General features: G+C 52.8%; 8 protein-coding genes across 8 annotated transcripts; 6 read left to right on the top strand and 2 right to left on the bottom strand.

The window, feature by feature from the left end:
- Nucleotides 1–1111: 1111 nt before the first annotated feature.
- Nucleotides 1112–2413, bottom strand: AYO20_02241 (hypothetical protein; the record flags this gene model as incomplete). The annotated part of the gene is made up of 1 exon (XM_022640546.1): nt 1112–2413. One exon carries the CDS (start codon nt 2411–2413, stop codon nt 1112–1114), a length of 1302 nt encoding a protein of 433 aa, XP_022503603.1.
- Nucleotides 2414–3185: 772 nt separating this feature from the next.
- AYO20_02242 (hypothetical protein) lies at nt 3186–4415 on the top strand (the record flags this gene model as incomplete). Its single annotated transcript, XM_022640547.1, has 2 exons — nt 3186–3541; nt 3599–4415. The coding sequence occupies 2 exons, from the start codon at nt 3186–3188 to the stop codon at nt 4413–4415; spliced, it is 1173 nt and encodes a 390-aa protein (XP_022503604.1).
- Nucleotides 4416–5443: 1028 nt separating this feature from the next.
- AYO20_02243 (hypothetical protein) lies at nt 5444–7049 on the top strand (the record flags this gene model as incomplete). The annotated part of the gene is made up of 2 exons (XM_022640548.1): nt 5444–5809; nt 5886–7049. The coding sequence occupies 2 exons, from the start codon at nt 5444–5446 to the stop codon at nt 7047–7049; spliced, it is 1530 nt and encodes a 509-aa protein (XP_022503605.1).
- An 805-nt stretch (nt 7050–7854) lies between these two features.
- On the top strand, nt 7855–12650 carry AYO20_02244 (hypothetical protein; the record flags this gene model as incomplete). The annotated part of the gene is made up of 2 exons (XM_022640549.1): nt 7855–12507; nt 12573–12650. The coding sequence occupies 2 exons, from the start codon at nt 7855–7857 to the stop codon at nt 12648–12650; spliced, it is 4731 nt and encodes a 1576-aa protein (XP_022503606.1).
- Nucleotides 12651–14869: 2219 nt separating this feature from the next.
- AYO20_02245 (hypothetical protein) lies at nt 14870–17647 on the top strand (the record flags this gene model as incomplete). Its single annotated transcript, XM_022640550.1, has 1 exon — nt 14870–17647. The coding sequence occupies one exon, from the start codon at nt 14870–14872 to the stop codon at nt 17645–17647; it is 2778 nt and encodes a 925-aa protein (XP_022503607.1).
- Nucleotides 17648–19169: 1522 nt separating this feature from the next.
- Nucleotides 19170–20513, bottom strand: AYO20_02246 (hypothetical protein; the record flags this gene model as incomplete). The annotated part of the gene is made up of 1 exon (XM_022640551.1): nt 19170–20513. The coding sequence occupies one exon, from the start codon at nt 20511–20513 to the stop codon at nt 19170–19172; it is 1344 nt and encodes a 447-aa protein (XP_022503608.1).
- Nucleotides 20514–22395: 1882 nt separating this feature from the next.
- Nucleotides 22396–22999, top strand: AYO20_02247 (hypothetical protein; the record flags this gene model as incomplete). Its single annotated transcript, XM_022640552.1, has 2 exons — nt 22396–22459; nt 22584–22999. The coding sequence occupies 2 exons, from the start codon at nt 22396–22398 to the stop codon at nt 22997–22999; spliced, it is 480 nt and encodes a 159-aa protein (XP_022503609.1).
- A 1655-nt stretch (nt 23000–24654) lies between these two features.
- Nucleotides 24655–26226, top strand: AYO20_02248 (hypothetical protein; the record flags this gene model as incomplete). The annotated part of the gene is made up of 1 exon (XM_022640553.1): nt 24655–26226. The coding sequence occupies one exon, from the start codon at nt 24655–24657 to the stop codon at nt 26224–26226; it is 1572 nt and encodes a 523-aa protein (XP_022503610.1).
- Between the last annotated feature and the right edge of the window lie 54 nt (nt 26227–26280).

Below are 26280 nucleotides of genomic sequence, written 5' to 3' on the forward strand. Positions count from 1 at the left end.
AGACATGAGAACCAGCAAGAGCTCACCATGTAGTCACACAGCATCACATCTTACCACTCACTCCTGCGGCCGGTTGAGAGAGGAGTGCATACATGTTCTTGTATACCAACCACCACGCGAGCCAGGTAGGGCTCAGCTGAATGTGATGTTATGTGATGTTCTATGGTGGATTTGCTGTATTTGCGTTTGTACTTGGAACCAGCACTTGTCCTTGGCCTTGTACCCCATCTGCGTCCTTGTGGTTTTGATATGGTATAGCGTATCTAGCTGTCTTGTATTATACTCTATCTTCCCACCTACCTACCTACCTACCTACCTACCTGTTATGTAGGACATTCATGGTCCTCGATCCCTCTCCCTCTGACTCTGTGACGCTGTGACGCTCTGACAACCTAGCGCTCTGACGCTGTGAAGATCCCTAGTATGTATGTATGTATGTATGTATGATATCCATCGTGCATCCCTTTTATAGTACATACATACATACATGCCTACCTACTCTAGGCCCTTAAGGCTACGCATGCTGCAATCACATGCTCTTCTGGCTGGATTGAATTGCATTGCGATTGGTATGTATCTAACCGGTCAACTTTGTCCTTGTACATGACATGACATGACATGCATGAACCAGCTCGGAAAAAAAGGCTTCGTTATCCTTGTGTGCGTAGCACGAACGCTGTCATCAAGACTCCTCATACTCTGCCACGTGGTCCGGACTGTGTGATGGCTTCCTCCCCAAGATTGCCTTGCGCAACCCAGGCAATGAACAGAGCACTGGCTGACTGGCAACATGCAACCCTCGACCGTGAGACTTGCACGATTGTCACTCCGCATTTTGGCTTCGTCGGTTTCACTTGTCTTCTTGGAGGCTGGGATTCGATCGAAGGGGATATTCTCGTACAATGACCAGCAGAGGTTACACAATGGCTCTCTTTTACCCATTACTCCTGTCAACGATTAAGCTTGACAGACGCTGTTGACGTGCAAGAAAGCGCCCGCTTCTGTGATAAGGGGAACTATGCGTGGTTGACATTCCTGGTCATTCGTCTGGCGGCAGCCTTTAAAGAAGGAGTCGACATTATATGCAAATCCGGTCCTCGGAGCGGATGGCTCAATCAAAGGTTATCCGCTTGCCCTGGAAGGTTGCCTGGCTTTGGTCCTGCATCTTTCGCCTCTTCGCCGCTTCCCAAGAGGGATGAAGAGAGCCTTGATCATCACGCGAGTTTGCCTTGGGCTTTGGTGGGTGACCTGGGCGGGCCGCCGCATGACCCCCTGTGGGCTTCTCGCTGGGTTTTCTGTCGTGAAATCTGCCTCGAGGGCGGTCGCTGCGATCCACAGCACCTCTCTTCGGATCCCATCCTGCGTTTTTCCCCTCCTGATCCCTCTGCTTCTCGAGGTGTTTGGCCTTTTTACCGAACTTGAGCTCCGCGATTTGTTGTCGGGCACGCTGCCCACGTCGATTTTTCCGAGGTTTGGGCTGCGCAGGGCCTCGATAACCGTTCGCGTCATCTTCAGATTCTGATCCAGAATAGTAGCCTGCCATGCTGAGGGATGGTAAAAATGCAGTTTTGGTGGTCGGCCCAGTTGAGGGTGGCATTCGAGAGGTTCCACCTTCACCCTCGGATGAATCGCTGGGGGATGGGGATATAGAGATATCGTCGTCTCCAACATCTCGTCTGGTATCAGACATTTGCTTGACGCCTTTTTGCGGCAGATCTGAGTCTACAGCGACTCCTGTATCGGACTCGAACTCATCCTCGTCTTCAGAAGACGCCAAGCGACCCTTTGCGAGTTCAAATATGTGATCATCCTCGAGTTCGTCCGGGCTTTCAGACCTGTCGGTGGAAAAGCCGTTGAACTCGTCCTCCTCCAATGACTTCTCCCTCGTACCCGTCGCTTTTCGGTGCACTTCTTTGGTCCCTTTTGAAGCGACTTTCGGATCCTGGGGAATCTCAAGTGCGGTATACACCGTTTCCATAATCCCAGGTAACACCTGTTTGACAGGATTCGAATTGAACAATCTCCCAATTACATTCGCCTCGGCGCTTGACTTGACGTGTTCCAGTGGAGGATCTTCGCCATAGGCCTTGATAAATATCGGATGCTCCCTGATTCGTTTCGTCTTAACCAAGTGCTTCAAAAGTTGATTCTTGGCCGTTTGCTCGAGCTCCAGCTGTTTGAGGACGACGACCTCTTCTCGCAGTCGCAGTAACGTCTGGGGGTCGTCGCTTGCATTTTTCTGGCGGCGGCCTAGTTTCTGTCTTTCAAAGCCTCGTGCCAGCTTTAGAGCATCCTGAAGGATCTTGACGCTCCGAGTGACCCTGGCCCTCAGGCCCGACACCTTTAACCCGAGGTATTGTGGCTCTTTTCCTGGCTCTCCAGAATCGTCACTGTCGCGTTTTCGCTTCGACATTGTCATAAGCGTGGTAGAAGTGCGTCAAGGAGCTCATACGTTAGTAGTACCCATAGCAAACATGACTGATGTCTACGATATTTGAGCTGTGATTGAGTATCTAGCAGAGGAAGGAATTTGATCAAATTATTTTCAAATGACCAAAACTTGCTTGGTGATGGTTTGCTTAAGTAATGACATTCAACTAAGTCTAATATGAGCTAGCGCGCCTCTAGCTTCGGCAGCTCCCTGCAACTCTACGTGTACTTGTATTGTACCTGTTTCGTACTATCACGTGACTAGATACATAGACTTTGTACGAGGACGCCCTGCAGCGAGGCAAACGATAGACAAGGCAGGGAAAAGACCCTCGTGGGACTCGTAAACACCAAAAGGCAACTTCAACACCGGTCAGCTTGATTTCGGCAGTGCAAGTCATGCATCACGTCAGGAGAAGGCAGCAGCACCAGCAGGGCATCATCTTACCACAAGGTGCCCAGGCGCGCCAGGATTGCCTACCAATTGGAAGCTGATTCTTAGTTAAGGGGCCTTGAGGCTGAGACGCGACGAGCTGAAATCCCCCGAGTTCTGCCAAACCACCTCCTCAGTCATACTCTCATACTCTCATATTACCCAGGCTGCCATCACTTCTTCTTATTGTCACCGTCATCAGCCAACTTCCATCTCTTCTCTCTCGTCTTTCATCGCCCTTATTGCTCGAGTAGCCGTTGCTCTCCCACCATTCTTCACACAACCCAGCTAGTCTCCACACGGAACATTCCTGACTACGAATATGGCGCTTACAGTCTCAAAAGCCCTGCTGATTCTGTTGTCCCTGGCCGGTTTCTGGACGCTCTGGGGGTTTCCATATCAGAATGGCCTCCTCAAGATCTTAAGCCAGCAATCAGAGCCGGGCGCCGTTATTCCCGGCCCAACCTCAGCTCCCATGAAGCAGACCTACACCGGCATTGGCCCGATCGATAAACAACTGACGGTCTTGGTCAGCTTCTTCTACACTGCCATTGACGGTAACCGCGCAGATGTGTCGCTGTCTTTCCTCTACCTGGGCGGTCAAGTTCTTGCCGCATGGGTCTTAATCATGGTGGAGGGACTCCGAAACGGCAATCGAGGCAGTTTCCTGCTCACCGCGTAAGTGTGAAGCTAGATCGTGGAATGGGTTTCGTGACTCCATCTGACCATTGACAGAACAACACTGCTTGGCCTGGGGGTTGCCATTGTAGGCTATGCTTGCGTCGCACCGTTGTGGTTTGCTCTGCACCTATGGACGTCGCCCACCGTGTCCAAACCCAAGGACTATCAACTTTACGTTGACGTACCAATCAAAATCGCCATTGCACCCATCAGCATCCTCGTGGGGTTCGGGCTTCCGTCCCTGCTAATGTGCCTTCCAGCTCCAACGATAGTGTCATTTGAGACGAAGCAAACGTGGACGGGGATCCAGCAGGGTTGGTCGATTTGGATTGGTTTGACACAATTGATCCTGACCACTCTGGCCCTGAACGTTGACCAACGGGCCTCCATTCTGACCGAGAATGATAAGCGATCAAAGAGTGCCAGGTACCTCCGACTTGCATATGCATTCGCAATCATGTCATCGGCGGGTTCTCATCTGGCGGCGCTGAGCTTGTCTAGCTTGGCTTACCTCTTTCCCGTTCTCTTCAGTTCCACCTATCTGCCGCAGCTTCAACCTGCTAGGATCTTTGTTCCTGTTGTGCCCTTTGGACAGCCACAGGTCAAGGTGCTCGCAGACGGTGCGCTGTGGTTCCTTCAGTGGGACATCGTTGTCGGGGTCTCAGCCTCGCTTCTGTGGGGTTTGACCCTACGAGATGCAGGTAGAAACGGGAAGGCTACCGTTGGGCAGGCATTTTTCAGTCTCATCAAGACCATTGTAACTGCGGGCTTGCTTGGTCCGTGTGGCGCTGCTGCTGTTGCCGTCTGGACTCGTGATGAATTAATTTTGGGGAGATCTAATGCTGGGGAAAAGAAAGACAAGGGGATCTGAAGGAGAAGACGAATGCACAAGAAACACAATGGCACCGTGGTACCGTGGACGGTTCTTGACTTTCACGGAGATTCTTGGTCCTTTTCTGCGGGCGTTGGCTTTTTCGGAAGGTATTCCATGCTTTTTAGAGAACAGTGGTCGGATACGTGAATTTGTGGAAAGTGCCGAGTACAAGAGAAGGAGAAGGATTTGAGAAAGTCTGATGATGGTCCATGGTGGCAATAGGAGCGGGCCAAAAGCCACCAGTGGACAGAAGACTTTGGCGCAGTCGCACCTATTTTTGGGGGCGGAAAGAGCGGCCGTCTTTTAAGCATTGGATGTTCCTTCGCAGTCAAGCTTAGGCGAGCCTGAAGCCTTTTACTAACCAACCAAGCCTACTACCAAGCTTGCTTGGCCTCTGCTAGGCTTGACTTAATACCTGCCCATCTGCTCTCTGTTAGGCCTGCTTGGGGCTGAAATGAATCTCAGAGTTTAGGGGGACTTAGTGCTATCGGGAGCCATTCTTCAGCTGACCCGGGCGGGGCACAAGCGAGCCTTGGGAAGATCGATCTTCAATCATCTTCTGTTTCCTCGCTGGCCAGGCCGACCGGACGGCATCCTGCAATCACAAAGTCACTCAGCTGGGAAGCTACGACGATGACGTGGTGCGTTTGGGGCTGCCACTTGTGCAGTCCAGCCGCTCCCAGACTGCGGCTCACTCCTGGCCTTATAGGGGACGAGGAGAAAAGTGATCAAGCCAAATCAACAACGAGCCACTCGCACTCCTTCCAACCCTCGTTTGCCTCCCAGAAGATTTTCTCTTGTTGAACTGGCCCTCTCACCCAGTGTTGCACCATCCACCAGTTCCTGCCACTCCTTCGGGGCTGTGTAACAGAGTCTACCAACGGAATCTGCCCTTCATCTCCCTCGTTCATGTGTACATAACACGGTCACCGTTCGTTTTGATTCTTCCTGTCCACCTCACCTCGACCTACGACCAACTGCCTTAGCCTTGGCTGTAACATCGACCAAACGTCAGACTATCCACCATGTATCTTCTTGCCGGCACGGCCATTGCGGCTCTCGCAACTTCGTGTGCCGCCTCACCAGGCTATCTCAAGCTCGGTCTGCAAAGAAGGGCCCCCCCGGAGGGCAGATTAATACGCAGACAAAACTCGGGTGGAAGTGTCGATGCACTCGTGACACAGAACACCAATAAAGCCGAATACCTGGTGAACATCACCGTTGGCACGCCTCCACAGGATTTAAGTGTTACCCTTGACACCGGCTCTTCAGATCTTTGGATTCCCGCATCGTCAGCAAAACTATGCCAGCAGGGCAAGTGCGACTTGGGCGCATTTGATCCAAGTAAATCAAGCACTTACAATGTTATTGAGGAAGGCGGATTTAACATAGTAAGCTCCCATTCCCAGTGTGACGGAAGATTTGCGAGTGGAAGGGCTCTCAAACTGACGCATACACTCCACACAGACATATGTGCAAGTTGGAGACACCGACGCTGGCGACTGGAGTTCAGACACGATCACAGTCGGTGGATCTCCGTCCATTAAAGACCAACAGCTCGGAGTGGCAACTGCGTTGTTCGACCAACATGGAGTAATGGGGATTGGATTCGACACCATTGAGGCATCCAACGACAGCCCGAACGGCGTCTATCCCTCAGTCTTGGACAACCTCAAGTCGACCGGGATCATTGACCGCAAAGCCTTTAGCTTGTACTTGAATGACCTGGAAGCAACCAAAGGCGCAGTTATCTTCGGGGGCATCGACACAACAAAATATTCGGGAGACCTTGTTGCCCTTCCACTCCAACCCGGTCCAGATGGAAGTGTTTCAGAATATTTCGTCACCCTGACAAGCGTCTCTTTTTCAGATTCGGCGGGTCAAACCACTCAATTATCGCCTGAAGGGTATGCGCAGGCTGCCTTGCTTGATTCGGGTACCACCAACACCCTTTTGACCAACGATGTCCTTGGCCCCTTGGCTCTCGGATTGGGGGCGGTTGTCGATCCTTCTGGAGAGGCCTACCTAGTCCCATGCAGTCTTTCGTCGGCCAATGGTACCATCGATTACTCGTTTGGCGGCGAAGACGGCATCACAATACAAGTCCCTGTTTCGCAGGTGGTGGGCGGTCAAGTATACACATCGTCAGAATTTGACGATCCGTCAGGAGGCTGTGTGCTAGCTTTTGGGTCTACAGCCGAAGGTGGTGGGGCCAGTATCTTTGGGGACAGTTTCTTGAGGAGTGCGTATGCGGTTTTTGATATCGACAACCAGATCGCAGCGCTTGCGCAGGCCGTTGAAAACGAAGAAAGCACGAGTAGCATTGTGGTTTTCCCCACAGGAACAACCATCCCGAGTGCGACAGTCACCGCAACTGCAACAGGAACTCAACTGACCGAACTGGTCTCGGAAACAGATATCCCGACTGCCAGTGTCCAAAGCTCCACCCTCGTTCCAGGAACGCCGACATTCAGCTTGGAGGCGGCATCGTCGACAGCTACGACAACAGGAGGGTCGTCGTCGTCGTCTTCATCGTCATCGGCGGCAGCAAATAATGCGGTCAATGCGGCCATTCCGACCGCGGCTCTGTTGGGACTGGGACTGGCGGCGGCGGGAATGGTGGGACTTTAAAATTTGCCGTTGTGTAATGCAAACGGGATTGACTCTGGATTCGGTGAATGGCTCACACACGAATACATATAGCAAGCATCGGCGCATTGATCGAGCACTGTTTCACCCCGCATATACAAAGGAGTTGTTGGCTCAGGGAAAGGTACGAGGTACTCCATATATACATGTGAACTAGGTACACCGCTCTTTCAGATGCCCACTGTGCCGCCAGATCGCGGTCCTGTTGTGATTCGCGTCAGTCAAAACAGACAGATTACCCCTCCTCCAGTAAGTCTCGTAGAAACCCATGCTATGCAAAAAGCGTATCCTCCCTCAATTTCAACTTTCGTGCGGATCAAAGACATCTACATTTCCACCAGAGCTGTCACTAGGACAAGATGAGTTTTCCACCACACGCGCTTCGTATCGGCACGAGGGCATGTGATTGGTCGCAAGGCCATCCCCGGCATCATCACAAGCATCTTCGTCGCTCCGCACAGTTATCGCAACCGCGAACCACCCCAGCTACGACATGACTTCTGACCTTGATACCCCTCCATAAAGACAACCCCTTCTCCTCGTCCAGCTCATCTGCCTCCGGTCGCAACGTCCCATCGAATCGCCCTCCTAACTCCGTGCAATCGATCTGCGACACCGAGCACACTCAAGTTACCCCTCACACGATGGTTTCGATTTGAGTCACTCTCTAATCCCCGTCTCTCCGTCTCCGATCGACCTTCTGCGCCTTTAAACACGCCGTGATCCGTTGAGATTACAGCGAGGCGCGCCCAGGGTCACCGGAGACATCACTGATCCAGTATAACACATGAGCTACAATCTCTGGCGCTCTTTCTTCGAAGATGATGTCGATACATTTCGACAGTACCTGGCCAACGCCACTTTCTCCTCCGCGGCACCGAGAACCCCGGGCGCCGGACAAGTTGGTAGCGCGGCGTTGAAGATAGGCAGCCCTGGGAATCTCGCTGTCTCGCCAAAGACGCCTTTCAAGTTTCGAAAGAGCTCGGGAACTACACCTCTCAGCGCGACTCCTGGGAAAAATGTCGCGCTGGTACTCACGAGGGCGGAAGTGAACACCAAGGACAGTTTTGGTCGGACAATTCTTCATCATGCCGCGTCCTCACAGTCTGATGATGCCCTGGCCTTCGTCAAGGCCTTGTTGGAAATGCCTTTCCTGGACCTCTACGCCCAAGATTTGGAGAGTGGGTGGACACCCCTCCACCGTGCATTATACTTTGGCAATATTTCAGTGGCCCATGCTCTGATGGCTCGGGATATACAAAACGCCACGGATTACACAACCAATGCGCAGCACTCCCTTGCTGGTGGACTGGTCAAAATCAAAGATCATGAAGGCAACAGCCCTTTTGAGGTGTTTGGATTGACTATTGCTCCCCGTTCTCTTCAGCAAGATTCCTCCACTCTCCCGCCTGGGATGCGAGACGACGATAGCATCAACGGAGTGGACGACAGTGGTGACCACCAAGATCATGACCGAGCCAGGCGTCATGTGACTCCCCTGATAGATCTTGCTGGTGATGAAGTCTACGCCTTTGGTAGTAACAAAAACCTGTCACTGGGCTTGGGCGATGGGGATGATAGGCATTTCCCCGAGCGCCTTCACTTCGAGCGTCCCGACCACTTGTTACGTCGTCTTCTCGATGATCACCTTGCGGAACGACGCAAGTCGTGGGTCCACGAAGACCTAGCGGACAGTGTTGGGGATCTCCAGTCACATTCCGATCTGCCAGCAATCATCCGTTATCGTCCCATCACGATTCAGAACGTGATCATGTCAAAGCTACACACGGCCGTGTTGACCAGCGATCCAATATCCAATCTGTACATCTGCGGGTATGGACCTGGTGGCCGTCTGGGGAGTGGTGACGAAAACACCAGTTTTACGTATCGCTGCATTCAAGCTGGTGGTCTGGCTAAACGACGTATCTCGTCGATAGCCCTTGGCCAAGATCATTCCGTGGCTGTGTGCTCCCAGGGCGAGGTCTATACATGGGGAAGCAATCGCTTCGGACAGCTGGGATATGCACTTCCCGAGGTATCCAAGAATGAAGTCCCAACCCAATTGATTCCGCGCCAGCTTTTCGGTTATATCAAAAAGGAAGTTATCATCGGGGCCGCAGCATCCGCTATTCATTCCGCAATATATACGGCTTCTGCAATGTACACGTTCGGCAAGAATGAGGGCCAACTGGGCTTGACCGATGCTGAGGCGCGCTCTCTGGAAGTGCAAGTCTTACCGCGTCGTGTTGGTGTTTCGGTCTTGCAATCTCCAATTAAATCAGTGAGCGCAATCGACCGAGCTACAATTGTTCTGCTCGAAAATCACGATGTATTTGTCTTCACGCATTATGGCTGGACTAAGCTTACATTCCCGCTGGAGACCTTCACAAACTACTATATGGGCAACAACCTTTCGACAAGATTCAATATGGAATCCAACTACATCAAACAGATAACAAGTGGTGGCAATACAATTTGTGCAATGTCCTCCTTCGGAGAAGTATATTCGATTGATGTTCCCAAGGTCCCGGAAACTGTACCATCGAACATGTCAACAACCAACCCTACCAAGGCACGCAATGCTCTGCCTGCACCTTCGCGGCTCTGGTCCCTCCGCAAAGATCATATGTCGGCCATTGACGTTGCTGTGGGCCAGGACGGGTCCATAATTCTCTGCACAGCATCAGGCTCCGCCTGGCGCAAGGAAAAGCGTGCCAACATCAAAACCGTACGTGATACAAAGTTGGGTCCAGGACGGCCGAAGGACTACAAGTTCGTCCGTATTCCCAATCTGACTGGAGTTATCGCTGTCAGGAGCAACGCCTTTGGGGCCTTTACAGCTGTGCGCAAGGATGTCAGTACAACCCGCGATCAGATCGTGCTCGCACCACCAAGCTTGTGGAGAGATGCTTTTCGCTTGTTGCCTTTTCGAGAATACGGAGTGTCGCAGACGGTACCTGTTGCAGAGGTCGACGCGTGTCACGTCGCTCAAGCAGTGATCAGCAGAAGCTCAGCTGAAACGGACATCCTCAATATGTGTCAGCGTCACGAACCACTTTCGCAGAGTCAATACGATGTATGGATCACTTCTACCGTCACGGACGTACGGATCCCTATCCACTCCTTTATGCTGAAAGGAAGAAGCCGGGTTATGCGCACCGCGCTGGCCGAAGTGCAAGAGACGTATTACTACTCAATTCCTGATGTCATGTCAATCGAATACGGTCAAGACGGCCAGATCCAAGTTTCTTTTCAAGGGGCAGACTTCCTGACTCTTATGAACCTCGTTCTATACTTATACACTGACAACCTGGTCGATGTGTGGCATTATACGTCCAAGGCACTGCAGTCCGCTGCTCGCTTCAGGTCGGTACGCGTCGAGCTTATGAAGATTGCAAGTCATCTCGAGATGCGAAGTCTTGAACGTGCTGTACGAGTAATGGTCAACCCCGCCCGCAGTCTGACGAACGACATGGAGCTTGCAGTGGTGGATCCCGATTTCTTCTCGGACGCCGATGTGATTGTGGAACTCGCAGACGACGCCGAGCTTCCTGCACATAGCGTCCTGCTGTGCAACCGATGTCCCTTCTTCGACGGTCTGTTCAACGGGAGAGCTGGCGGCATGTGGATGGCTTCACGACGGAGTAACGCTGAAGATCAGGCAGCCGCTGTACGTGTCGATCTGAAGCACATTGATGAGAAGATCTTCGTCATGGTGCTCCGACACCTTTACGCTGACACTGGAGAAGAACTTTTTGACGACGTTGTCACTAGCAGTTTGGACGAATTTGTTGACATCGTCATTGAGTTAATGTCAGTGGCCAATGAGCTCATGCTGGATCGACTCGCACAAATCTGCCAGAAAACACTCGGCAGGCACGTCAATCTCAGAAATGTGTGCCCCATGGTCAACATTGTTGCAGAGTGTACAGTCGATTGCTTCAAGAATGCCGCACTCGAGTACATTTGCCTGAACTTGGAAAGCATGTTGGAGCTGAAGCTGCTGGACGACTTGGACGAAGATCTGCTTGTTGAACTCGATAAAGTCGTCCAAGCCAACCAGTTAGCCTTTCTCCCTTTTGCTCGAAGCAATCGAGCTGCGACTGAGCTGTTGGAGAATTACCCAGGGCTGTTAGGTCAGATTGAGGCTGGCCGGCAGACGAGGATAGATTCTATGAGGCTAAGATCAAGACTGATTGAAGACGAGGGACGGTTTGCAGCATCGATGAAGTCGCGATACGGAAGCCTGGAACGCGCGAGCTGCTCGCCCCACAACAAGAGCTCCTTACCAACGCCCGTGGATTCATCACCACCTAGTACTCCAAGCCGCAGCCCAGCGATCAAGGCAAACGACGCAGAGGATGATCTCCCGTTCGACATGGATGGCGATGAACCAGACCTGCCCCCAGCGTCGAATAGCGAAAACACCCTGCATGCTCCCGGCAAAAAGGATCTGTCTCTTGGGCGTGCCGCTTCATCTGCAACAACAACACTCCCTGTAAATGATTCACCTCCTTTGATGACGAGGTCGCGGGAAGCGATTTCCAGTTCGCTAAGGTTCAATGACGAAGACTCACCTGAGTCTGCTGTCATTGGAACAGCTACCAATGGTTTTGCGGCACAGAGAACTGCATGGAGGGTTCCTACTCAAGGTGTCAAGAAAGACGGTCTCAAGGACATTATGGAGCAAGCCTCAGCTGCGCGAGTGTCGAATTTGACTCAGGCAATGCGGACTGCTTCAACGGGATCAAAGGCCAATGCCAAAGTTTCGCAGAAGGAACGCAAGCGGCAGCAACAACAAACCAAAGAGCAAAATACCAACCCCTCGGGTCTTTCGGCCGTCAAACCTACGACAAACAGTCCCTCTTCGCCATGGCAGGCAATTGCAAAGACTACCAAGCCCAATTCCTCACCGACTGTATTTGCACCAATCGAGGCGGTCAAAGAGGCTGCTGTGAAGCAGCCAATGACAATGCGTCAGACTGTTGCCCGAGGCACCTCAACCACCGGTTCATCCCCTAAGGGATCAGCTGGTGCGGGACCTGCAATCGGTCTCACAGCTCCTTCCAAGCCGGCAGCTCCACAAATCCAATCGATCCGTCATACACCACTGCCAACGAGGGCCTCAGCGGTTGACGCACGCACATCAATGGCTGAGATCTTGGCTCAACAGCAAATAGAAAAGATTGCGGTCAAGGAGGCGATAGCGAAGAAGTCTCTTCAAGAGATCCAGCAAGAGCAGGAGTTTCAGGAATGGTGGGACAATGAGAGTCGGCGAGTGCAGGAACAAGAAGCGCAGGCCAACGCGGCTGCTACCGCTCGTCGTGGAAAAGGCGGCCGTGGACGAGGGGGACATCGTCGAGGGGGGCCACAGGGCAAAGCATCGACAGTTGTTGAGGCTGGTGAGCAGCAGAAGAAATCTTCAATGGGCTCGGCCTCGGTGAGACAGGAATCTGGATCAGGACAAGGAATTGGGCCAAGTAATGGGCTGCGAGGCAGTGCCAGCAGTGCACGAGCCCGGGGTCAAGGGAAACCGCAGCATTCTCATCGAGGGGCAAGGCATCAATCATGAAGGAGTCATAGAGGCTCAGAGAGGGACACGATTTTGGAGAAAGAGTTTTTGTACATCATGATAGAAGGGATTTGCTTCTGTAGGGGCGTGGGGGAGTCGCCAGTTGTATCGAAACACGCTAACAGTGGCTGAACAAGGAAATGCTTCTTTTGCCCTGGTCCCAATCAACCTGGGGCCTTTCAGTCCCCTGAGGTGCATTAGCAGAGGAATGGTCCTCCTCATTGGCAGTATTCTTCCTGGTGACAGACGACTAAGGGGAATGAACATCTGTGCTCGTAGAAGTCCTCGGGTAACAAGGTCCTGCATCAACAAAGATGTCGTGCCATACCCGACACGGAAAAGCTCCAGCAGCCTGGCAGTTCAGATTCCCTCTAGCACCGGCACTTTGCAGCGGCCCGCACACAAAAGGGCCGCACGCGTGTTTGCCTGGAAGAAACAAGGGAGAATAGAAAGCTGAAGATCAAGGCTAATGGCACAAACGACAAACCTCACCACTGATGCCTTGGAATAGCCAAAGGGGAGCCTACAGGTAACAGGCAGCAAGGAGCACACACAAGGAAATTCTTTCCTGGTTTGTTCCAATCGACCCTCCAGCGTGCTGTGGAGAAGAAGCCCCGGCTGGATTGACGAGGATCCATCCAGTCAGCCTTGGTGATTTTCTCGAGACAACAATAATGACTCTAAACGGACCATTCGAGGGGGCACTGTGGTGATAATATTTCCCCCCTTTTGTACCAAATGAGGACCTTGGAATCAGCCTTAGTGCCACGGGGAAGCTGAAGTTGGCGTAGCCACGGGCGGATTCGGGACGAGGTGGATTGATGGGGTTCGCAAATCGATTGGGTTGAGCCATCGCCAGCAGATCATTTGCGCGAAGGAAGAGGACGGGCTTCTGCGTTTGAAGCGGGGAAGGAATATGAATGGTAGAATGAAAAGGAGTTGACGACCTAAATCGACATGTGGCCTTGCGAGATGTCGACATTTTCGAGATTGTGTGCGTGGGAGAATCTCAATCGTCAGACAAGGAGGCATGGGGGGACGTGACGGCACGGCGGCACGACAGAAAGACGCATGTCAGTCAAAATAAAGCAGCCTATGGGGCGCACTTGGATGGGGGTTCCATCCACAGGGATTAAGGTACGATGCAGGCGATGCAGGCATTGCCCAGGGTCGTGCATATGGGGACATAATATGATAGCTGGCTAGTAGTAGCAAAAAAAGAAGACGGGGAATAAGAGCGGTGATGAGAGGGAGTATCTGCAGGTGAGAAGAGTGAGTGAGCAAGAAAGAGCTGCAGGGAGAAGAAGAGGTGAACGAGTCCTCTCGGTATACACGGTACTCCTGCTCTTCTTCACCGCAGCCGTTGTTTGGACGTTTTTCCCTTCACCGGCCAGCCCACCGCAGGCACCACAGGCACCGCAGTCCACCGCAGGCCACCATACAAGTCCCGTAGACAGGGCCAAGAGATCGTACAGTTAGTCAGGTACTAAACTCGTTTGGTTCAACAGCTCCCACCCTCTCTGCCCACCCTGCCCACCCACCCCCAGAGCGCATGATGCGTGAAACCTGCTACTACTACGGCTGCGCTGCTGCTGCTGCTGCTTCTCCTGCTGGCCATCCGCCCTCGATATACATTTTTCCCGACATTCGATGACTCTTCCAGTACTTATCTCTTCCCTTTCTGTCTCCCACCTCATCGTCCTCAGTCCTGCTCCACCCCCATTCTGACTCCTGCTCGTTGTTGCCTGCTCACCTCTATCCTCTCACTTCATCGCCTTCGCATGACCCCAATCTGACCCTGGTCCAAAGTACCTCACGCCGCCAGCCCGCGCGACCTCCAATCACATGCGGCCTTCGTCATATGCCCACGACTCGAGACCATCTTGAACGGAAGCACCTCAAACCTCAACCACATAACTCTCCGCTGACCATTTCCATCCCACTTTATCCCTCTTCTCGGTCTGACGCCACAATGGCCCCTTCATCGACTTAGTCTGGTCTTTTAATTACGTCCATCAGCCTTGTACATCAAAGTCCCAGATGCCTTGACCGCTACCCACACCTGCGCCAGGACTGCTGCATACGTTTTGTGGATATCACATTAATGAAGAGCAATGGATGGCTACCGAATACCCATCAGTCCCAACTCACCCCTTCAACGCTAAGCCAGGCACACTGGAAGTGAAAATAACAGCACCCAATTTACGTTCAAGATCCCGTTTGACGCAATATGCATCAACACCCTCGTCCGCCTCCTCTCACAGCATCCCCCGCCGCCTCTGAGCAAACAAACCCTAGCCGCACCAACAACCCAAGAGATCGAGACGTCCAGGCTCTCCGAACAAACTCTCCTCTCACCCAAGGCTCCGGTTCGTCCGAGGACTTTGCTTCTGCCCGTCAAGATCAACCTGCGGACAACCCCGGCGTCCAAATGCAGAGGCTCAATCAGGTCATCCAGAACTTCCATACCAAGTCCGCCTTGATTATCCTGCAGTCTCGAGTCGAATTGGCACCGGCCTACTCTCAGAAGACGAACGATAAGAGAGTGAATCGGTGGTTCAACATTGACATTGAGGAGACGGATGAGTACAAAGATGACATCAAGAGGTGGAAGACATGCGATGTCGACTCCAACAGGCCTCCTCCGTTGGTCATTGAGCTTTTCCTGAGCACCGAGTCTTTGCAACAAGGCCAGCGACTGGTCATTGTGGACGAAGACGGCAAGAGATGGGATGTCATGAATACCTTGATGTCAGCCCATAGTGCTTTGCGCGGGAACCAGCGTCGAATGGCGGACATGGATGAAGTCATCCTCGAGCGGTGGACTATAGAGCTCGGTGAACCGACAGCTCCCATCCCTGCAGATCTCGCTATGGTGCTGCCACTGGTTTACAAAAAGAGCATTGTTTTCTTCAGATCTCTCTACACCTACAGCAATTTCCTGCCAGCTTGGAAATTGTCAAGGAAGATTGGCAAAGGACGCTCACATATGGCGATGAAGCTGGGCTATAGATTGGTCGACGGCTCTCACATGCGGAGCTTGTCTCGCTCCGACAACCTGGGCACGCGACTCTTCGACAGCAACTCGGGCGTCTTGTTGTCCTACGATTTTGGTATAACAGATTCACCTGCTGGTCCTTTTTCTGTCAAGGTTGATTACCGCCAGAACTGTGATTTTCGGATAGACGACTCCGAGGAGTTGCTGAGCTCTCGGTTCTTGGGCGCTGATGACGAGCTATTTCGGCCTTCATTACCCAGTGAGAAGACGCCCAGGACAGAAATTGGATCTTTGCCTGCAGATCGACGACAGAGGCTACTGGAACAAGCAGAGCTGGGTCATGCATATGGGAGTCTGACGAGCTTCCACCAAGCAGGTATTGCTACCGGAACCGATCCAATTTCTGCTTTGCGAAACGCTCAAGACTTCAATGCAAGCTCTCCTCCTGCTCCTGAACCAGCAAGGGCAGCTGTGCCCTCGCAAGCAGCAGGCCAAACCTCGCGCAATTCTCTCAGAAATGCAGCATACAACCGGCGAAGTTCAACTTCGTTCTCCGTCCAGCCTTTCAAGACACCCACTTTGTCAGCATCTCCACTGGGCGTTTCTCCTTTGGCCAGTTCGCCAAGAACGCATTCTGCACGAGTTCCCGTCCTGGGCTCCTTGACGGAAGAGGGTATTCCTTCCTCCACAGCGGCCCCTGTTACTCTGGCCGGGCGACGAGCTGGATCTCTTGCCTCGGACAACGCCATCGCCTCTTCCACCTCAAGTTCTCCAAAACCCGCTCCTGTCACGAGATATAGTAGTAGTTTTAGCCACAGACGAGCTCGGCTTTCCTCGGGAGGAACAACTGTACGAACAGATGAAGATCAGACGAGCAGTGGAAGAGGAAGTGCCACCTCGTCTGCTCAGCCTGGTTCGGGGCTGATGACAGAGGGACCCACAGCAGGTGGCAGCTCGGGTTCAATGGGAGATGACGACGGAGAGAATATCTCGAGTTTCTTGAAGATGCTGGAACAGCAAAAGGACCTTCTCACTCCCACAACCACGACGGCTGCCGAAGCAAACACGAGGAGAACTGCCGCTGCCCTTAATCGATATCACAGAATGCGAGATTCCAATGCTGCTTTGTCGGATTCTATGACGTCGTCGTTGATGTTGCAGAGATCGTCGGCATCGTCCAGTCGTCAATTGTCTGGAGTTCCTCCTATGGTAGCGGGCACCTCTATGTCCACCTCGTCCTCTCCGGGAAAGCCAATCTCACCTCACACACCGCACACTCCCTTTGCTCCGTCTCGACTTAGCGCTGCTTACAGCCATGATGACGCTGACGAGCCGCACCGTCTGGCTCCCGAAGAGCCACCATCACCGTCCGAAGCTACAACAGAGGAGACTGCACACGCTCAGTCAACCTCCAATGTTCCTGCCATCGATATTCCCAGCTCCCCTAGGCCTTTTTCGTCATACCAACGTTCAAGCTCTGCTCAGCGCAGGCCATTGAGCTCAGACGAAGACATTGGTGATCTGTATGGGATGCGAAGTGCCAGCATGGGAGCTGATCGTCGGGGTCACCGCCGGGAATCTGCTCAAGATCATGCCAATGGGGCTGTCGCAGATGGACAGATACCAATCCAGCCACCGTCCATCGGGTCACCTCGACAATCGTCCCAAGTCCATCGCCATTCGGGTCTGGCGACAGCCCTTACGAACGATGACGGCGCTTCCGATAATTCTGGCTCGGGTCGATCCACTGCCTACCGCAATCAGGTTACAGCCGCCAGAAACGGCATTGGACGACGAGCCACACCACCTACAGGATCAACATCAAGCATGGGCGGAACTCGAGGCAGTATTGATCCCGGGGGCAGCAGTGGCAGCGTCCCATGGCGAGGAAGAAACAGTGGGAGTCGACCCGAGAACCGATTCGACGATGACGATCTTCTACCTTTCGCAATGGAAAAGAGCGATTTTAACACAGCCGGGAGAGCAGGTGATGGAAGTTGCCGAGAATAGATCATCACTATGCCCTGGGACAGCCTGGCTCAGTAATTGCATCAACCCGAATGTGCATAAGATGCCACGTAAAGATCAATTCGGGCATGAAATGATAGAGGAGCTCCACGACCACGGAGTCAACGACTTTTGGGCTTCTGCGCTGGTGTTTCAAAATGGGTGGATATTTTGATTGGCGTTATTACTACGGATGGATCCTTAGTGTTTTACGAGTGTCAAATCTTCTGTTTTGTTTCTCGGCGGCGTCGGGCTCGACCCACAGGATGCGTTATATTCTGTCAATGAGCGTTTCAGCGCAATCTACGTTGCAACCGAGGGAAGGCTGGTTTGACTTCTCACCAGTTGAGTGGCGGGAATTGGGTCGTCGATGTGCCAATACAAGGATCGATGGGAAATATGCGGAACTGGGCTGGTCGGAGCTGGGCATCGATTGGATAAGGGTGCGCTGCTCGACTGATGATCGGGGATTGCCTTCATCTCTCGCGGGTTTTCGAGGGAAAGCTACACAGGAGGTTTGGAGCCTGAGGTCTCGCCTATGAACCAGTCAAGGAATCTGGATATACAAGTGGCAGTCACAAGAGGGCAGAAGAAGACGGACCGAGTTCGAAACGTGTCTTACAAGTTCCCGGCGTTCCCAACTGAAGTGATGACTGGCGAGACCCTTGATCGGGTCGGTGGCATTGTATTTCCCAGGCCTAGATGACTTGTCGGCTGCTGTGGCGCAACTGGAGGGAGGGTTTGTACTGCAAGATTCTATAGTAAATGTATGATTTGGCCTACGCTGTGCCACCCTTTTACACTCCCTATCTGCCTTCTGTCGATATCATTACTATTGTCTATCTACCAATGTAGCGCGAGTGTGCTAGGGATTGATTACCTTGCCGGCACTGTCACGACTGTGTACTGTGAACTGTTAACTGTGTACTGTCGAGCTGTGTACTATCCGTTATGTACGGTGTACGAAGCACCATCGTGTACCATGTATCATGTCCCGTGTACCATGTTCGTACCATGTCCTGTGCACAAAGTACCAATGAGCGGTTTGGTATATACCGTACCAAGGAAAATAGGTTGTTGTGTGATGGATTGGGATGGTTTGGATGTACTCGGCCGTACTCAGGAGAAGGGAGACAGTAGATAGAAGACAATTAAATGGTAGATGGTAGATGGTAGACAGTAAACATTATCAGTCAACATTAAAGGAGTGACAAGTAACGCGGGAGAGAGTAACTATCTACTCACTCGGTCGTGCGCATAAGTATGTAAACCAACAAAAGGCGCCCCCTTCATCCAATCCTGAATAAAGGTCGTCTATTCCCGCGGCGCAAATGCAATCCTCCCATCATTAGACAGATAGATAATATCAAGTAACTCATAATTTCTTCCCATCCTTCCATCTGTCGCTGTTTGACAATTTTCCTCCGAGGGATATTACTTCCCCCAATTATCCAGATTTTGGTGTCTCAGATTTACTTCCTGCCTTGACACGTTCCCAGTCATGAGCACCCGTGGAGGATTGAATCTAATTTTTCCATCCAGTGCTTTGGCTTGGGGCTGGGCTTGGGCTATGGCTCTTGCCTTGCCAGTCTTGCCAGCCCCACGACGTACCGGTAGCAGAGCAGCTGGTCACCGTAGCAGTGGTGGTCTCCGACTCGGTCACGGTCGTAGTCGCAGTTTCGGTAACGTACACAGTAGAAGCAGGCGCCGTGGTAGTCACAGTGGAGGCCGGCGCTGTCTGCGTTACGTACACGGTGGTAGTGGCCGTGCTAGGGGTGCATGTGCTCTTCCAGTCATTCCATCCTGCAGATTGCGAATGTTGAGGAGCCGGAGCAGGAGCCGGAGCGGAGCTCGATTGCCAGTCATTCCATCCCTTAGAAGACACCGGGGCTGGAGCCGGAGCGGGAGTGGTCGTCGGCTTCACGGGCGGAGCAGGTACACTAGACCATCCGCTCCACGATTGAGAGGAAGAAACAGGCGGCACGACAGAGGAAGACCAGTCATTCCAACCTTTTGTAGTAGCTGAGGAGCTTGTCGTAGGGACAACGGGAGTCGTCGAGGTGCTCGACCAGTCATTCCACCCTTTAGTGGTTGTGCTGCTGGTCGTAGGAACAACGGGAGTCGTCGAGGTGCTCGACCAGTCATTCCACCCTTTAGTGGTTGTGCTGCTGGTCGTAGGAACAACGGGAGTCGTCGAGGTGCTCGACCAGTCATTCCACCCTTTAGTGGTTGTGCTGCTGGTCGTAGGAACAACAGGAGTCGTCGAAGTGCTCGACCAATCGTTCCACCCTTTAGTAGTTGTGCTGCTGGTCGTAGGAACAACAGGAGTCGTTGAGCTACTCCAGTCGTTCCACCCTTTGCTCGTCGTTGATGAGCTGGTCGTAGGAACGACAGATGTCGAACTACTCCAGTCGTTCCACCCTTTGCTTGTGGTGCTGCTAGTTGTAGGAACAACAGAGGTTGAGCTGCTCCAGTCATTCCAGCCTTTGGTCGTAGTCGTGCTGCTTGTTGTGGGCACAACAGAGGTCGAGCTGCTCCAGTCGTTCCATCCTTTGGTGGTTGTGCTGCTTGTGGTAGGAACAACGGGAGTTGTCGAAGTACTCGACCAGTCGTTCCAACCCTTGCTGCTTGTTGTGCTGCTGGCTGCTGGGCTGCTTGTGGTCGTGGTTGTAGAGACAATAGTTGTGCTTGGAGTTGACCAGTCCCCCCAGCTGCTGCTTTGTGCAGGGACCGTAGAAGAATAGGTGCTGCTGGCGGCAACGGTCGTGCTCGACGAGGCCCACTCGTTCCATGAGGTTTCTTGACCACGAGGCAAGACCGCTGAGAGAGCGGGGGCGAGGAGTGAAAATAGAACGATTGGTTTGGCCATAGTGGGCGAGAAGAACGAATGTGTGTATAACAGAATGGAAAACAGCGAATGACAGGAGGGCTTGTAGAATGATGAGAATCCTCACAGAAAGCGGGCAAATGCCTCGTTCTTATACATACCTTTCAGCATGGAGGTCTCACACCATAGAGGCGAGCGACTCGATCGTCATCCAGTACCTCGAAGGCGCAGCATGGCAACGTCTCATCGAAAAGGAAAAGCTGATCCGGCTGAAAGGTGGATGTTGGGCCAGTTCCCCACCACGTGGATGCCAAACAAGGCGTATGTCTTTCGTACCATGAGGAAGAGTTGATGGCTGGGGTCCCAACTGGGGCAGTTTAAGGCCGTCAATACATACTGCGCGATGAGTATATGCCTCGATGTGCCACTTCCGGTGACCGTTTCTGAGCTTGGCTAGTGGTTGTTGGAGGCGAAGTCTCGGTAGACACAGTTATGGATTTGGGCCAAGTCAGTCTGTGGCAGGGATTGGTCCGTTACATCGGTATACCCGCTCCTCGCCTGTAAGTCAGACCGTTTCTCTCTCTCTCATTTGTCTGTTGTTGGCCCAGCCAAGTATTGTACATAATATCAATAGAGCACGCGTGAGAAAGATGGCGAGCAGCAGTCGTATGCGGATGCAATGTCTCAGGATCGGTGGATCGTCCATGCCGATATTCTCCCAGTCGATTCGGCTGTGGCCTTGAAAATGCACAATTGTATGATCCACAGTCTACCGAGAGTTCCGAATTCTGGGTTTGACGTCAGGAGTGACCGCCTGCTGGGGCGCTGGAGCAACTGTATTTCGTATACTGCAAATGAACGTATAGGGTGCCTGGCGTTGGTGACAGTAAGGTGGTATAGCATGCATGGCTGCGGAGAATTTTTTCTTTGCCTTTCCCAAAAGTCCCCAGCATGTCTGAGACAAGGTGTGGCTGCGAGGGGCTGATCGAATCAGAGCAGGCGGCCATCAGCGGTGGTCGACTCTAAATTTATCAGCCCGTGGCGAAGACAACGCCATCGTTCGGCCAGCTGCGTGGCGGCGCCTGCGAAGATCCCGAGGGGCCGAGAAAATGCAACGACACGTCGTTGAGTCGTAATGGCTGTATCCACTCAGCTGGTCTGTATCTCGATGAACCCTCAGCGGATCAAGTAAGAATCTGGCACAGGCTTACTTGGAATTCTCGTCCGTATGCACAGGAGTAGAACCTGAAAGTAATCAACCAAGACTGGCTCCTTGGAGATGTTCCCCACTGCGTATTGTGTGATCAGAAGAAAGCTGCTCATGGAAGGTGGTTACTGAGACATTTCTCGAAAGGTCCATTGGCTCCTCAGGCATATATCAAGTTATTGGGGTCTGATGAATTGGACAAGACAAGGGCAGGTGAAGTGGATGGTGAGTAAGTGTTACCTAGCACGATTGTTTGATCCGCAGTAGAATTGACTACGGAGAATTACACGTGACTGAAGCACAATACTTGCTTTCGGATTCTGCGCAACACATTGACATTTCTCATGTACATGATTTCCATTGATGAAAATGAAGCAACCAAATCAACATATCTACCTCACGAGCCACGACACGGACCACAGCTGACAAGACCCTTCTTTTTCTTCTCGACTGGGCCATGCAGGAGTTTTGCCTGATCTCTCACCTTTCACGATTGTGTTTGACCGACCTCCAAAGAGCTGTGTGACATCAAACGAGGTCCAAAACAAGACGCACAGCACCTGAATCTGGGCTGGGGCTTATACGACCCTCGCCCCTAAGACAGTCCGCATCAAGGAGCTGCTGAAGGATTGCAAAAGACAGTGAGTGGTTGTGAGTAGAGCTGATGGAGTGGAGACTGAAGAGTCAAGGCTGAAGCGGATCTGGACTTCTGACAAGATGGAACAAACTCCCAAACGAGAGGCGGCCTCGGACGCCGTGCCCACGGCCAAATTCTTACAAGGTATGAGCAGTCACTTGTTTGGGAAAGTATCATCAGCGCCCATGGAGTATTATCCCCTTGATTACGATCCGATGGATCTTCATGGACTGTAAAGACAGATCCTGCTCTGACAGCTGCCTTCCAGCCCGCATTACTGCTCTCTCAACCACCCTGATCAAGAGGCTCGAGAACATTCTAGCTGTGGCTCTCGATGACACCGCCGCACAATCCGCCGCGGCGTCTGCAGGCACAGCGAATGCTCCAGCTCCACCATCATTGACAGACACGGCTGTTCAACAGTTTCAACTTGACGTCGAATCGACGGCAATCGTTCGCGCGGCAGAGGAGATCATAATGTTGACACGGACGATGAAGGAGATCTGGCTCTTTGGCGGATTGGACACGCTCAAAGACGACCACGAAGGCCAGGATGTCAACGGCCAGGACAAGGCAGCAATAAGACTGAAGATGGAGGAGGATGTCAAGGTGGTGGAAGAGGGGTTCAAGAAATTTCTAGAGAAGTACGAGACAGCGCTCGACGTGAGCAACACCAAAGAGTGACACCTAAGCGATCCAACTGGCCCGACGATGGATCTATGCGTCTCTATGTGACCCTGCAGAGGGCACCCGAGGGGACACTGATATCAGATTACCCCTCCATACTCATGTAGTCTAGTGTCTACCTATGGATTGTATCCAGTACCTTGGGGAAAGTACTGAGTACCAGGACAGGGATACGGCGTCAAATATTCCCTCGCGGCCACAGCCACGGCCACCACTCCCATTCGGGCAGCAGCACCGCCCACACTGCATGCAGGCTTTGGTGAGAGGTACACGGCAGATATATAAGTACCTACTAGGTGTCTACCCAAGCCAGCTAACAATCCTACTTGTTAACCGAGCGCAATACCCTGCAGGACTACCAACTGCTACTTGCTGACTTATCTAGTATTAATCACAGCTAGGTATCTAGGTACATACCTACCTATGCAGCTACAAAGACATCTACCCTTCCCCGAGCAACTCTAGCCTGTTGGCCTGGTTCTACTGTACACTACTATACCTAGTGCGCACGAAACATCTCCAAAGACTCTCCAAGTAGATCCTGGCGGTACTGTACCTACAGCATCGTAATCACGTTAGGAAGGTAGGTACCATGATGTTTGTACCTCATCCCCGGGTTTGGACCTACTCGTAGCGCCTACAGTAGGTGAGTAGGATGGCCCCATAGACGCCATCTAGCCCCCCCCTCAGTGTGCCGCCAGGGGTCAGCGCCACCCGCGCCACCAACGCGATGCATGCAAGCCAAATGGAGGGAGATCGAGGATCGAGGGGCGATCATCTCCGAGCGTCTGGACTTCGGGCTGAAAAAAACGGCTTGCAGACTGTTACCCCCCAATGAATTTCTTATTGCTGCCCATGGTTTTTGGGGGGTTAGAATGGTTCTGGATAGTGTGTGGATAGGTATGTCGTCGCGAGGAGGGTCTAGACCAGCTGGAAGTCTTGTCGTTGATGTCTAGCTATGTAGCTAGGTAGATACAGACATACGAGGGGGGATGCAGCTAAAAGGAAAACAAAAATTCCATACCGCGCAACACACCACCACACCACGCACACTGGACAACTCTCACTTCCTTCTCGATCACTCATATACATCACGAGGTGTTCTCAGACGCAGTACAACACACACAGTACAGTACGCACATACATGCATCGGTATGAACGTACCTGTCCGTCCGTCTGTGTATTTATCGATCTACTGTCCCTAGCTTAATAGTACCAGGGACCAAGCGATCTTCTCCTGGCTGTGGCGTCATCTCTTTTCACTACACTTCAACCCTATCTACCTAGTTCCTACCAAGGTTCTACTATCTACGAGTATCTCTCTTTTGCACGCCCCTCCTTACACTTTCACGGTCTTCTCGGATTAGATGCGCAAAAGCAAAGACCTAGAAAGGAATCCGATAAATTGAGGACACGATACAGACAAGCTGAATCTACATACCCCCCAAACTCATTCAGGGAAAAAAAAGGGGATATTTGGATAAGAAACGTCAATATTGGAAAAATTTCCCAATATTTTGTCAGGGGTTCTAGAACACATAGTCTCCACCAACACCTCCCTCCCTCACTTTGAAGAAAATTCCCCCCGACAAAAACCCCCAACGCACTGCCCGTGGCTCCAAGGAGAGAGGAAGAGGGACAAATAACATAACATGACGGTACCAACACCACCGTCGACCACGCTCTCATCACCGCCATCGCCCACAGAACTGGCCACGCCGAGGCTCCCAAATTTCGAGAGGGACAGCGAGGACGAGGCCCAGGCCCGAGCCCAGGGAGAGGAGGAGGAGGAGGAGGAGGAAGAAGAGGATGCCGAGATGCTCTCGCCGTCGTCGAAACGCATCATAAAAACCACCACCACCATCGTCAAGCCCATCTTCATGCGCCCGAAACCCATCTACGTAATCGTCGCGACGGCGCTGAATCCGCCCATGGGCATCGGCCTGAGGGGCCAGTTACCCTGGCCGCCCATCAGGGCGGACATGGCGTTCTTCAAAAATGTCACATCGTACGTCGCCCCGGAGGTCACCAAGGTCGGTTCTTCGCAGTCGGAGCCTTCTTCGTCTTCTTCGTCGGCGGCGGCGACGGCAGGGCCGCGAACGCTCAATGCCGTGGTCATGGGCCGCAAGACGTGGGAGAGCATCCCCCCGAGATTCCGACCGCTGGCAGGCCGACTGAACGTGATCATCACTCGATCAGATTCCGAGGAACTCGGACGGAAGATCCTCGAGGAATTGACAGCCACGACGCCGCAGCGGCAGTGGGAATTACATACCCTCCCCGCCCCGTTCCCGAGTATGCGGATGAAACTGAACTCGAGTTCGAAGAAAACAGCCGCCCAGCGAAAACCCAACACGATCCTCCTCCCAGTCCCACTCCCACAAACATCGTCAAGAGACGCGTCGTCGATATCTCCCATCCTCATCTCCTCCTCTTTGCCATCCACTCTCTCGCTCCTCTCCTCACAAGCTCCGATCCAGATCCCGATCCCGATCCCAATCCCCATTCCGCAGGACCTCGCCATAACCGCCACACCGACTTCCGCCCCAGGATCTGGATCATCCCGAGAAACAGGCGTGGAGCTCTCCATCCCCAAGATCTTCTGCATCGGCGGCGCCGAGATCTACCGCCAAGTCCTCTCCCTCTCGTCCGCGACGCTGCACACGCCGACACCCACGACCCCGGTCGGGAGCGAAACAGGCACCGACACCGAAGGCGAAATGGGCGGCGACGGCTCCGGCAGACACTTTGACGTGCGGATCCTGCAGACGCAGATTCGGCGGAGTCGCCAGAATCGAAATCGCCCGTCGTCTACCACCACCACTCCAAACACGGCCGCCTCGGAGAAGCTCGAGGATGGATCCTCCGAGGACAGATTCGACTTCGAATGCGACATGTTCTTTCCCGACCTGCTCCCGTCGCCGCATTCGGGCATCAAGTCGGCAAAGTGGAGACACGTCACGCAGGCAAAAGTCCAGGAGTGGATCGGGAGGGGCGTTGAGGTGCCCCAGCACCAGGGGAGGAGGAAGGAGAGCATTGCGGGCGCGGTGGCGGCGGGGCGAGACGATGATGACGATGGCGATGAGGAGGGACGAGGGGACGACGACCAGGGAGGTCGAAAGGATAGTACCGCCTCCATAGCGGGCAGGAGTGCAAAGGACATGTGGCTCAAGGACGACAAGACGGGTGTCGAGATGCGTGTGGTGGGTTGGGAGAGGAGGTGACAATTCCAAACACCAACACTATTCCATATTTCTACCTAGGTACCCTTGATAATG

The sequence above is a fragment of the Fonsecaea nubica genome (assembly GCF_001646965.1).
Source record: "Fonsecaea nubica strain CBS 269.64 chromosome Unknown Scaff9, whole genome shotgun sequence".
In the NCBI taxonomy this organism is placed as follows: domain Eukaryota; kingdom Fungi; phylum Ascomycota; class Eurotiomycetes; order Chaetothyriales; family Herpotrichiellaceae; genus Fonsecaea; species Fonsecaea nubica.